This window comes from Tamandua tetradactyla, chromosome 6 (genome assembly GCF_023851605.1).
Source record: "Tamandua tetradactyla isolate mTamTet1 chromosome 6, mTamTet1.pri, whole genome shotgun sequence".
NCBI classification, from domain to species: Eukaryota; Metazoa; Chordata; class Mammalia; order Pilosa; family Myrmecophagidae; genus Tamandua; species Tamandua tetradactyla.
The window spans coordinates 95371851-95385685 of NC_135332.1; the positions used below are offsets into that span (position 1 = coordinate 95371851).

Below are 13835 nucleotides of genomic sequence, written 5' to 3' on the forward strand. Positions count from 1 at the left end.
TGCGCCTGCTCATGCAAAAAAATAAATAAATAAAATAAAATAAAAATTCTGCATATAATAGAGAAAAAGCATTCCACCTTAAAGGTAACACCCAAATTAAATTCATTCACTTAAATCTTTTTAGTAAAAACAGAAACCTTTAGTGAACCTTTAACCTCTAGGAACTTGTCTAAATTTTGATGGCTTACCTTCTAGAAAATGTCTCAGCATTAATATCACAGGCTATTTTTTTCTAACTCCTTATTTTCTTTTCCTTATTATGGAATATTTAAGACATATACAGGTACATGCACACATGCAATGCATATTTGCAGTTTAAGGAATACTATTGAAATGAATACCATTTATCTTGAAACGTACAGCATGACTTATTAATATTTTGAAACTCCCCAAAGTTTCCTGCTTTCACCTATCCTCCTGGAGAGAACTGTTTTCTTGTATCCCAGGTTAATAATTCCCCAGTTTTTGGAAATGTATATTTTTTTTTGCCTCATGTACATGCATCTCTGGGTTTGTATATTTATGTTAATGGATATTACTGCACGCATTATTCAGCAACTCCTTCTGCGAGCATCATGTTCTAAAATCCACCCGCATTGAGCTGCAGTGCTGTGCACTCCTTTTCACCACTGTATGCAGACACCACTGTCTGTTTACCCACTCCACCAAGAAGTGGTTGTGGGCTGTTTCCAGCTTGAAGTTGCTAAGGCCAAGCAGCCAGGGACATTCTCAAATGCACCGTCTCCCATTCAGCAAGCAAGAGCGTCTCTGGGCATAAGCCTGATGGCGGAGTGGCTGCAGGTTCATTTCCAACCAGACTCATGAGAGGCAATTTGCTTTCTAACATGGCTCTACCCATTTCACTTATGGTGCATGAGACTTGGCATTGCTGCACATCCTTGCAAGCCCTTGATGTTATTGCTTCAAATGCCTACACGGTTTTGGAAGGGACTTCCTTTCTTGTTGATGGAGCCTGCATTCGCATTTCATCATGAACGTCCTCCTGAGTACTGCCAGGATCGCCATAAGAAAGTAAAACCATGCACAGTAAACATGCAAGCTTTATTTGTGACAGTTGCTTCTGAATATGTAATGCTCAGACTCAAAATAAAACAACGGTGCTTTCATGGACTTGAGTCTCTGTCTGAAAACTATCAAAACATAAGTCACTTAAAAAAAAAATCAACAACTCAGGTTTTCTCCAGAAGCAGCTTTCACTGCATATCCATTTCAACAAGCAATTCCTGGAAGGCTTTGTTTCCCGATACCAGGAATAGAGCTGAACAAAATGTCAACATGCCCCAGCTTCGCTCTATTTGTACACTGCTCATAAGCAAGTCATCAGCAGTTCACAACAGCCTCTTTGAGTTTTCAAGCAGCATCAGGCTTTGCAGCTAGCAAGAACAGAAGGAGTCCCAAGGATGGGTGAATGTGAGCCAACAAACTGGACAAAGATCCCCACTGGCCACCAAAGGGTTTGGTTGAAATACACAAGCTTCAGTGAGAAAGAATTTAAGTCCCCGTGAAACCATAAAGGGGTTTTCTGACTCTCCCAACCTCCCTCATCTTGGCGTCCACTTAATCACCCCTGTGCCATTTTCTTTCCGACTGCTTTGAATGTACTACATCCTCTCAGCAGCAAAATGCCTGCAATTTTGGCCTGAAATTGTGCCAGTGCGTGAGAGGGAGGGAATGATATAAATATGCAAAGTCTAAAGTTTACAATTACTCAACATAATAGCATACATATCACCACTCAGAGCTCGCCAAATAAAAACTGAACCATTAAAAAATGGCAGTGTAAGCAAATATCTTAGAATGGGGAAAATAAACGCATAGTTTCTAGAGAACCTGAAAATTGTGCAGTGAATTTTCAGAAGTGGAGAAAACGGTGTTTTTCATCCATCAAACTAGTCAAATATCTTTTGGAGGGCCTGAATGTGATGATTTCTAGAATGCCATGATGAATAGCTTGCAGAGAGTCCTGCCCACTTCTCCCCAAACCGACCTAGTTGAGTAGTTGTCATGGTCAGACATGACAGTGGTCAGGTTCATGTGTCAACTTGGCCAAGTGGTGGTACCTGTTTGTCTGGTTGGGCAAGTGCTGACTGGTCTGTTGCAATGAGGACACTTCATAGAATTAAATCATGATCACATCAGCTGCATCCACAGCTGATTCCATTTGTTATCAGCCAAGGGGAGTGTCTTCTACAATGAGAGATGCTTAATCTAATCACTGGAAGCCTTTTAAGGATGGTTCAGAAGAGACAGGCTCACTTCCTACTTTGGCTGATGAGCCTCTCCTGTGGAGTTCGTCCAGACCCTCCATCGGAATCGTCAGCTTCACAGCCTGCCCTGAGGATTTTGGACTCTGTGTTCCCACGGTCACGTGAGACACATTTATAACTTTTATATTTGCGAGTGTTCCCTGTTGATTCTGTTTCTCTGGAGAACTGTAACTAATACAGTAGGCATCACAGCAAAAACGGAAAACTAGTCTCACCTTCTGTGGGTGACAAAAACGTTATTGACATGCCCGAGTCCATTGCAGCCTGGCAAGGGGCAGTGCGGCAGCTCTTGCTTGTTCAGTTTCCAGGAGAGGGACGTCCCATTGAGTGGGCTCTCCTTCTGCCTCTTGGCAGCCAGAGGGCAGCCGGAAGCTGTGCGGTGGGATGTATATTTGCCTGAGATGTGACCTTGGCCGTCGCATCCCATCACTGGGCATCTGCAGGGACAGGGAGGAAGACGTTATTTGGGGGAGCCATGTAAGTCCTACTCTGCTGAGCATGGATGGGGGGCAGTGGCAGTGCACTCCTCTGCTAGAGTTTTAGGAGCTCACCATGACAGCTAATAAAACAGCGTCCCCGTGAGCAGGGAGAATGGCCCTGGCCATTCTGAGATGGCTTCTGAGTGAAGCCATTGTCATGCATTATCTCATTTAATCTTCATTACAAACCTACTAGGCAGAGAATTAGTGTCCCATTTCATAGGCGAGGAGGATGAGGCTTCTGGAGCATAGGTAACTTGCCACATATTTTACAAAATGTGGGACCAGTTCATACCTAGACTTTCTGTCTCCAGGCCTCCCCCACTTAGCCACGTGTTATTTGCCTCTGATACAAAACATCAAATGCCTTGCCCAAAGCTAATTGGCACATTGCTCCTAGAGCTGGGATTTGGGTTTCCGAATGTCTAACCATCGTATTGAGAAATGTAAGACAAATAATTTTTAATTTACACATCTGTATCTGCATCCATTTCCCAAGACTTTGTAGCGTGGTTTTCAGAGGAAGGAGTGTTATTTGGAGAAAATATCACCTTAAGCAAAATTAAAATTTCAGGGGGAAATGCTGCCTGTTTGACATTCTATAGCACCGCCGCAATGTCGCTTTCCTTTACAAGAATGGGAAAAAGTACAAAACTCCCTCTTTCCTTGTGCTGCCTCAATGAACCGTGGAAACAGAGGTGGGAATGGGAAAATATTCTCCACCCTCCCGACAATCTGACCCCTCTTCAAGGGGTCCTGTGTTTCACAGGGGTGCACCTTCCCTGAAATTCAACGGACGCCAAGGTCCTGTGCAACCTCCCGTTCCCCAGTGAGATGCAGCTGGCCAGAACGCGCTCTTGCACTTACTTAAGTTCAGGGTCTTCTCTTTCCTCCTTGGTAGGGGTCATCTTGACACCACCTTTCCTGGCACGGGGGCAGCCGGACAAGCTAAAATAAATACCCCAAAAAGAACAAGAACAAAGCTATGTGATCTCTCGGACTGGTGTGGTGACAGGGATTTCCATCTCTCAGGAATGGGATGAACCTACCTTCGGTGCGAAGCGTAGTTTCCCGTCACATGCCCCGAGCCATCGCAGCCTGGAGTTGGGCACCTGGAGACATGAGCAGAGGGGGGTCAGGGGCTGTAGTGGAAAGGGGGCGGGGGGTGACCGGGCTCACACAGAGCCAAACAGGAGGGGCTTTCTGCTGAACTCTTTCCGCTTACATAGAATTCGCCCTGGGCTAATTACCGACTTGGGAAGAAAACTTTAAGAAAAGTAACTTTTGCGTGATGGTTGATAGACAACATATTTGTTGCAATCATATATTCTTTCTTTTGATTTTTTTAATTATTGAACCTTATTTTGGTAGCATGATTTACTGCTGGACTGTCTACATTATGCAAAGTTCTTATCTTTTGCTTAAGAAGCTATGTTTTCCAAATTGCTTTTAGCACAATTTATTTTTCCTGACATGCTTCGCACCCACTATTAATTAAGATGAGCGAGAGTGTCATATGTGAATTCCAGACTTGGCATGGTAATATGATCACCAATGAACCCAAACTTTGCACCTGGTCTGTCCACCTTGTGGCCCAACTTAAATGGCCTTTGGAAAATCTACTAATAACTTTTGTCGACAACCAACCTTTAAGTCTGGAACGAGAAGGTAAAAGAGAGAGAGGGATCTAATTTCTGCTTGGAAGGCCAATGAGGAATAGGTTTCCACATATACTTGTATACAAAAATTTTTCTAACCCAAATATTAATTGAAAACACAGGGACTGTCACAAAATATTTTCTTTTCTGAAGGTTCTTATGGACATTATCTTCATTCATTATTTCACATTGACACGCACCCTGGTTAGGCTCTCTATCCAAACAAGCATTCCACTGGAGAAAAGCAATAACCCCAACCTTGAGGGTAGTTTTTTAGATTTTCTTTTAGACTCCAATCCAACTGAACTTTCAGGGACATAATTATATACAGTCCTGAGGCAGCCAGAAGCTAAGGGACGAAATGCTGCTTTTCAAAGGAAATATAAAATCAGCACACATCACTTCAAGCTAACCTGGGAAGCCTGTGCTGTCTTTAATTGGTCATTTAAAATCATAATTTGTATTCTATATGGTAAGAAAGGCTTGAATGCTAGTCTTTTTCCACTAACATTTTTAGTAAAAGAGTAGTTTAATAGCAATATTGAATTTTGAAAACCTGAGCTAAATGGCCTTTTTTGGAGATTCTATTTGAATGTCTAAACAGGAGGTCAAAGAAATTTCTCTCTCTTTTCTTCTATAAAAAACACAAAGGTATTGCTTATTAGATGCCTTATAAAACTTGTAAATACTGAATATAGCTATAGGGCCTCTTACTCTACATGTCATCAATGTATTACAAACACATTTTTATAGAAATTATGTTTAGAGAAAATACTGACAGGAACAGATAGCTGTAATTAGGATGTGGCAGTGGGAATGTTTAGAGTGAGGTATTCAGTGCTTTTCACTTTCAATCCACTAATTATCAGTCTCTGCTTAGCATTCTTATGCATCAGTCTAGAAAAATGGCAGTCAATAAAATGATTTCCTGAGTCTACCCTGGCATGATAAATTGTATTTTACACTTTGAGAAGGAGAAAAGTTGTATGTTCCATAGTTCCCTGTACTGTTTCTGGTACTAAGACTCCAAATTTTTATATCTGTTTATTATCACAACTACTTTCATTAACTTGCTTTTTTATAATTTTTAGATAAAACATCCTAAACAAGTTAGAAAAGGGAGATAGCAACAAAGTATTATTAAGAAAATATAATATCTGAAATGTTAAATATTTTAAGACACCAAATATCAATTTTACTATTGTGTAAATAAATATTGTTTTATCAATATACTTGGCAGCACTCATTTTTTTCCTAAAATACTATTATTTGCAAGTAATTTTCATTAATTTTATTTATTTTTATTCCTTAATCTTTTTGAAAGTTATGGCCTATCATATTTTAAAAAGGATATAAGGTGGATTTAAATTTTTATCATTCTATATGTAATATAATAAGATATGAACACAAGGCAGAAATTTGGATTAAGGGATGAAATTAGGAAAAGTGTAATCAATCAGCAAATGAAAGTTAATATACATGCAACCCTGAGAGCCTAGACTAGGTAAAAATGAGCCAAAATTATGTCTAGCACCCAAAATTGAAAGGCTGTTTATGTGATTCCAAATGCGTATAAGATTAAATATTATGCGGCTTTCTTAAAACGAGTTGAGTAGAACGCTTTGCTCTACCTCAATAGGTCTGATTTAGTACATTCTGAATTTAACAGAAAAGATTATTGTGTTTAACTATGATGTCCTTGTTGTAAAAATAATTATAAAATATAAAATCCCCAAAGCAAACAAATTAAGTAAATTAAATTGAAATGATTTGGTTTTAGTTGTCTCAACTGTTTGGAGAAAAACACCTGTAATTATAATTTATAATTTAGTCAGGCTCGATTCCCTGCTTATTAATGTCCCACTGACCCTGAAAGAGGAAAGTCCCGTCACCACGGGGGCCAGGCCACAGGGCCAAGCTTACAGGTACTTACTTGAGCTCCTGAGAGTTAGCAGCCATGAGGGATTTAAGAGTCTTATCTGCTAAAGGACATCCAGAAACACTAAAGAGGGATAAAACAGAACGAAACACTGACATATACAAATCCGACTTTGATGGCATCCTGAGTTGGTGAATATGCAGTAAATTTGCTGGAGATTGGGGATCAGGGTAAAAATAACTGGGTTTGCCCCTGGCTTTGCTACTCTAACCAGTCTGGATTTGTGGGCATTTCAATTATTTCTCAGCTTCAGATTTGTTATCTGTGAAATGAAGGGCTTTAATCAAATGAGACTCCCCAACTCTAAAATTCAGCGATACCCCAAGTACTAGCACTGAGACCATTTGAACTCAGCGATGGTGATTTAAAGGTTTCAACCAGTCCCCAAAAGAAAAAATACTATCAATGAAGAAGGTACAGTAAAAAGATCAAATGTAGCCTTTTTGCACTATTCGATCTTGTCAGACCCCTGATCTGCTGCTCCCCCAGAACTGAGGATGCTGGAAACTTTGGGATGAATGGTCAACCCAGTCCCACCTGTCCCCTTTGCTTTGTTCTGCATGAGTCCTAAAGTGAAGCAAAGCCCCAACAGGAACCTTAAATTTTGGTTGGAACCTGCATGACAGAAGAACCTTTTTTGACCTGGTACCATGATTTCCTTACTATATAAGTGAAAAGAATGAAAATTTAACTTAGCTTGATTTCTGAAAAACAAAACAAACCAAAAAACCCAGCTAACTCACTCTCCATTTCCTGGTACAGTTAGTATCTTGCTAGTATGAGTGAGAATGAGTATTTGAAATTGGAAACAGGATGGTGGAACCCTAACTGCACATGAGAATGAACTTATGCACAATGATGAATTAACGTGAGATGATGGAAATCTGACTACACACGGTCCGTGGCACATGGTATGAACATGTGCCAATACTGTAGTTACCTGCGATGAGATGCATAGTTCCCAGTGACGTGGCCACTTCCATCACACCCTGGGGTTGGACAGCTGGGTCATAAAAAAAGTATATATTAGAGTTGAGTACATTTCATGGTTACTATTTGCTCTGCCTGATATGTTACGAGGTAGCTTCTCTTCTCTAGGTAAGGTAAGACACAGTGTACTAAGGATTTACATTTTATAAGAACCAGAAGACTAGCTCAAAGAAAACTAAACATCATAGCATGATGAGTTACTTCCTTGGAAGTATCTTAGAAGTGGTATTTTATTTGGGCAATTTGCTGACATATAGAGACTGGCATGAAATTTGTTAACACCCTTCATCAGCCACCTCAGTCAAAGCTTGAGACCAACAAGAGCAATTAACCTCAGCAACAGGTTCTCCAGGCCCTCTGCTGAAGACGCTTTCCCCCCTAATCCCCAAGCAGGGGTTCATGCCAGTTGACTGAATTTTACTTCAGAAGTTAGCAGTCACCTGTACTTAACGTATTTGTTAAAAAACAATGCAAGAAGGTGGTTTATCTTAGCGCTTTCTTTCCACAGTTAATAGGCTCCTTAGTTTCTCAGCCATTTAATTTCTCCAAATGCTGTTTAGAAAGTTGCTCATTTGGAGTAACTAGAATCACTCCCAGCTTACTCAGTTCTATTTGTAGCCATGCTAATGGTCAGGAAAAAATGAGTTACGTCACTCGTGCATCGAGCATTCTAACACAAAGACTTATTCAAATGCATAGAGTGCGGACTACAGAACACTTCCATCTCTCAGACGGATATTTTTGTGTCCAAAGCACGGTCTGAACTGAGTCCTATAGATCTTTGCCTGGATAGCGTTTCAGAAAAAAAATTGGAAGCTCATAGTAGATATAAGTAAATGAGTAGAACAAAAATTAAGTGACTAACATTTGAGCCGAGTTATCTTGTAACTGCCAGTCACCCACTGAATGGGAAAGCAACCTCTTCTGAACAGGACACAACTGGAGTATTCAGAGCAAGAGAAGGGTTTGATTTAATTGGCCGGGATTTCCCACTTTGGAAACACATCGCCACCTAGTGAGCCAAGGGAGCATTGCATTCATTCCATTTAATTTCTCATTTTTATTTCTATTTTTTAATTACTCCCATTCACATTGCCCGGAAAGGCAAAGAAATGCCAATAGTTTTCAAGTCAATCAACTGTGAATTATTTAGGAAATATAATAGTAAATTATTTATTTAGCTAACTGCTAGTTAATTTTTAAAAATTTGGTCTTATGAAGAGGTCAACGAATATAGAATTGTCTAGAGACAGCATTGTAAATTTTTTCCTTAGGATTCTAATAGCTGGCTGTAATTCCAAATCTTTAGGGAAATTTCTTACATAATGACATGTGCCAGTATCAGCTGGATGGTATACTAGGGAGGTTTGTAAATGAAGGAATCACATTAGAGAAAGAAAAGCAACTAGTTCTGTCAGTAAGTGGCACTCAAACCCTAAACAAGTTCCAGGGTAATCAGTGACACACAAAAAATCCTTTTCCAACCCAACTTTGCAAAAACAATACAGACAGGGTGACTCTATAAAGTAAAAAGACTTTTACAAAACAAATACACTAATACAGATTACACTTAAATAGGGGATATCCATCAAAGCATTCTGTCTGTGAGATGGGAAAACAAGGAGGTCTCTCAAAGAGCTAATACCTCATGAGTAGACTCCAAAAAAATATGTAAAATTTCTCTTTTTACCTTCACACCAAAGCTTCTCAATGAGATGGCGCCATTACAAAATAGCCACACTTCATTTTTCTGTCCTAAATGGCATTGCAAATTAATACACACTACATTTTTTTCAATCTTTCACACTACATTTAGTTTGGAATGACTTTGGGCAATTTCCAACCCTCTACCTTTAAAGGATACCAGTTTGCCATGTTTGCAGATATTCAGAATAATATACAAAAAGGAGTTCCATAAAATGATTTAAAATTTTGAACAGTAGCTGCATGTGGGAATAAATGTATGATACACACAGGAACTTTTTGGGAAGAAAGTGTTCAGAGAATTTAAGTTCTAGAGTGTTTGAGAACAATCTTTCACATCGCTTCAGCCACCAAGCCCGAGATGAATGTGTACTTCTGAAATCCTTAAAGTGTGTAAATTCCAAGCTTATTTAAAAGGTTATACAGATACCAATCAGCAAGATGATTCCAGACCAGGAATGACTTTTATTGAACATCTACTATATGTAGGGGTATTTGAGATATGTTCCCTGACCCCAGTCATCTTCCATTCATTTGGGGAAATAAGAGGCAGCTCAGTAAAAATAGTTCATACCAAAAGTCTGACAAGTGGAGAACAGTGCAGATCAAAGAAAAACATTCTGCCCTCCTGAAGCCTCTGTTCAAGTGCAGAAGCAGACAATGAAGAATAGAGGTGAGGCAAAAAGGATGTCTGTTAGATGATGATAAAACCTAAAGAACTAAAAGAAGATCCAGAAAGTGGGATAGCAGTCAGGTCTGGGGGTGGGGTGGTGGGGACAGGAGTGATAGCAGTAGCCAGAAAGCGACACTGGAGAGAAGAGCTGAAAGAAGGGAGGGTGATGCCAAGCAGAGAACTTTGGGAAAAGCTTTCCGGGCAGAGCAAACAGCAGATGCAGAGGGATGCCCGTGGGGGAAAAGACAAAGTGAACAGAGAGGATGGCAGAGAAGGGGTGGGGCTCATTGCCCACATAGGTTGTCGGATATATGCCCAGAGTTCAAATGAGGAGCCGGAGCTGGGACGTCAATTTGGAATTCCTGAGCATACTGATGGGTTTATAGTCAAGAGAGAGGATGAGTGAGAATGCAGAAAATCAAGGGAAGAGGTTTCACAGCTTGGCTCTGAAGCATCCCAAATCTACAGATGAGTCTAAGAAGAGATAGTGAGCGAGTGAAGGGGAGAAAGATTCAGGGGTGTGGTGTCTTAGAACCCAAGTGTCAAAAATATCTGAAGGAGGAGGGAAGATAGAGAGATGAGGTATGCTGAATCCTGCTGCGAGGTCAGGTAGGATGAGAATACAGAACTAACACCCAGATTTGGTGAAACGGAGGCCAGTGAACTCAACAAGATCAGCTTTAGTGGAGTGGTGGCACCAAAGAAAAGCCTTTCTGGGAAGGTACAGAAGAGGCTGGAGAGGAGAAACTGGTGCCACATAGTACAGACAACTTTCTTGCAGTGTTTAGCTGCAAATGGAAGAAGAGAAATGGCATAGAAGAGGAAGTGACGTCAAGAGATTTGTTTTTTAATTGGAAATGTAAACCTATTTGGTGCTGAGGGGTACGGAAGAGAAGGTAGAATGTTACAGTAGAGTTTGAGAAGGTGAGAGGATATGTGTGCCAGTGAATAACTGGGAGTATTGCCCTTTTGCGACAAGAGCCTCATTTAATTAGTACCTTTCAATGTGCTTGCTTCAGTGTATGGAAAGATGCTCAACTTCCATAACCATTAGGGAGATGCAGAAAGATACCATGTTACACCCATGAAGATTGCTATTATTTAAAAAATAGAAAGTAACAAATGTTGGAGAAGAGGTGGAGGAATTGGAAATCTAGTGCATTTTTAGTGGGAATGTAAAAATGGTACATCCACTGAGGAAAGCAATATGGCGTTTTCTTAAACAGTTAGCTATAAAATTACTATATGACCTGGCAATTCCACTTCTAGGTATACACCCGAAGAGAATGAAAACAGGGTTCGAAACAATTACTCATTCTCTAGTGTTTATAGCAGCATTATTCACAGTAGCCCAAAAAAATGAGATTCAAGTGTCATCAACTAATGAATGGATAAACAAAATGCGATATATACATACAATAGAATACTGTTTGGTCATAAGTAAAAATGAGTCATGAGAACTGCTGCAACATAGAAGAATCTTGAAAATATTATGCTCAGTGAAATAAGCAAGGCATTTAAAGACACCAATCGTGTGATACCACTTTTTCTCTTTTTGCCATGGGTAGGCACTGGGAATTGAACCCGGATCTCTGGCATGGCAGGCGAGAATGCTGCCCCTGAGCCAACATTGCACCGCCCATGTGATATTGCTTTTAAGAGATGACGAGAAATAGCAAATTTGCAAAGGCAGAAAGTAGGTTAAAGGTTGTGAGGGAGGGGAGGAGGATGGGGGAAATGGGGAAGTGTTTGCAAAAAAATAAAATTTAATTTAAAAATATTTCCTTATGAATGACTTGATTAATATGTAATAATTGGCATGTGGGAAATATTTTCCTGCAATTCTTTCACTCACTTGCTCACCCATTAAACATCAAACAAGACCCAGCCAGGGCTATACTACAATGTCACCAAGGATATAAATACACAAAGCTGCGGTTCCTGCCCGGAATCCTTCATGCCTGAAATCCCTCCCTCCTCCCCCGCCCCCCCCCCCCCCCCCCCCCCCCCCCCCCACCTAGGGAATGTCTAGCTGATAGTTCCCCTCCCCTGGCAGTGAAAACTGGAAGCTTATGGTTGAGAAGAGGTGCAGGGTATGTCCTCCCTGGCAGTGGGCTTGACAAATTCTTATATCATTTGAGGAAGTGAGGAAGTGGTATGCATCATATTCTAGATTAGAACAACCACAGTCAGAGAACTTCAGAATTTTTTCTTTTTTTTTTTAAGTGTGTAAAGTGCTGCTGGGTCCACAACCTTTGCTGAGGTCACTGAAATCATCTAGTGGCGATACCTCCAAGTTACATAAATATGCGGTGAGCCTTCCCACTCGAGACTTCCTTGCCTGCCTCACCCCACCTGCTTGCTGGTCTCTGTTATCTTATATAAATCCTGTTTTCTCAAAGATGTGTCCATTCTCTTCTGAGTTAACTTCTTTGAGCTTTTGATGGCATGGGATGTTGTTAAACGATTTGAAATTTTCTCAGCGTTTAGCTCTGGTGACAATGACCTTCGTTATTCTCCACCTCCCTCTCTCAAGTACCCCATTTCTGCTTTCTCTGTAGGCTTGCCTTTGCTGTCCCACTGCCAGCAACATGTGTCCTCAAATCCCATCGTTGGCCTGCCATCCCTTTTCCCTTTACCTCCTTCCTCCACAGCCTCACTGGCTCAGCCTCTACCCTTAAGATCTCACCAGAGAATCTCCACAGCAGCATCCTAGGTGCAAACCAGCCTCCAGGGATATTCTGCATTACCCCTCTTTTTTAAGAGTCCTATCTTTATTATTTCACTTTCCTGCTCAACCCCCTGTGGCTTCCTCAAGAAACCAGGAGCCAGGCCGACTTCTCTGTCTTGAAAAGGCTGGCCACCCCTTCCCTGATTTCCTGGCATTTGTACTGTGATTGATATTTCCACCCACCCCTGCTGGATGGTGCAGTGCCCCCCACTCCTTCTCGCCTCTGGATCTTCTCCTGCATGGCCCAGGCTCTCCTCTCCTCAGTTCCTACTCAGACGCATCCTCAGGCTCTGCTCAAGGCATTGAGCTCCATGAAGACTTTACACCTGCCTTAAATATCCCCTTCCCATCTCTGGTCTAATTACACTGCAGTTGAAGTCGCTGCAGAAGGCAGGGCCCCTGCTCTTCCAACTTTCCTGAGCCACAGAACTCTTGGAGGAAGCCATGAGAACCATCACCTCTCTTACCCAAAACACAAGTTGTACAGAGTTTCAAAAAGTCTGAAGACTCCCTGAAGCTTATTCTTGTATCCCCTTGGGTCAGCGGACATCAGGTGAAGAACTTCCAGTCAAAACATAAATATTTCGGGTTGTTTTTATTTTATTGTGTTTCTTAATCAACTAGACTTTCAGTTCTTCTAGCTTGTAGTCATTTCATTATACATTTTTCATAACCCACTTAGTTCCGACTACAGGTTAGGGTATATATTGAACATTCAGCTACTGACCAGTTGAAATTATCCTAAAACATTCCTAAAGTCAATTATAAATGCCATTATATTATTACTCAAAATGATGAACTTGAGTCTTTTAAATCCAGAATACTGTGGGGCATGCTACTGAGTACCACTCACGTGATTAGTTCTTTTTTGAGATCTCGGGTGTGGAGCTTGGGTTTAGGACTTGGGATGGAGGCCTCTCCAGGAAACTTTTTTTCCTCTAAATTTTCTGGAGAGTTCACTGGGTCTTTCTGGAAAAAAAAAAAAAAGAGAAGAACCACAAGACAGCATTAGAGAACCCTGTGAAGACAACTAGATTTGAAATTGTCAGGGTCGGGTTTGAGTTTTGTTGTAAAGACTTAGCTGAACTACCTCAAATTCTGCGGGTCTGAGTTTAACCATCTGCAAGATGGAGATGAACTCAAAGGGTTTTTATACGAAATAAATAGCATAATGGGTAGGAGTGTGTTCTGACTGTTTTGGGCCTTTTCCCTAAGTGAAGGATGAGAAATTATAAATTGATGGGATGCACTCTTAAAAAGTTCTTATTTTGACAAATATAACTGCAAAGGCATTTCTTGAGCTGTGTAATTAAGTTACTTTAATAAGTTTCAACTTTTATTGCATAATCAATGCTTCCTTAGAGAACATAGGA

The 13835-nt window shown here is 40.7% G+C and overlaps 1 protein-coding gene across 1 annotated transcript in view; it reads right to left on the reverse strand.

The window, feature by feature from the left end:
* The window catches only part of ST18 (ST18 C2H2C-type zinc finger transcription factor), a 109737-nt gene that overhangs the window by 13968 nt on the left and 81934 nt on the right, over positions 1–13835 (reverse strand). The window contains exons 14-19 of the mRNA XM_077163194.1: positions 13316–13431; positions 7305–7367; positions 6359–6427; positions 3817–3879; positions 3635–3715; positions 2504–2725 (exon numbers count right to left, since the gene is read on the reverse strand). Of these exons, the coding sequence (XP_077019309.1) occupies positions 2504–2725; positions 3635–3715; positions 3817–3879; positions 6359–6427; positions 7305–7367; positions 13316–13431 (614 nt within the window). The remainder of the gene's footprint in view (positions 1–2503; positions 2726–3634; positions 3716–3816; positions 3880–6358; positions 6428–7304; positions 7368–13315; positions 13432–13835) is intronic.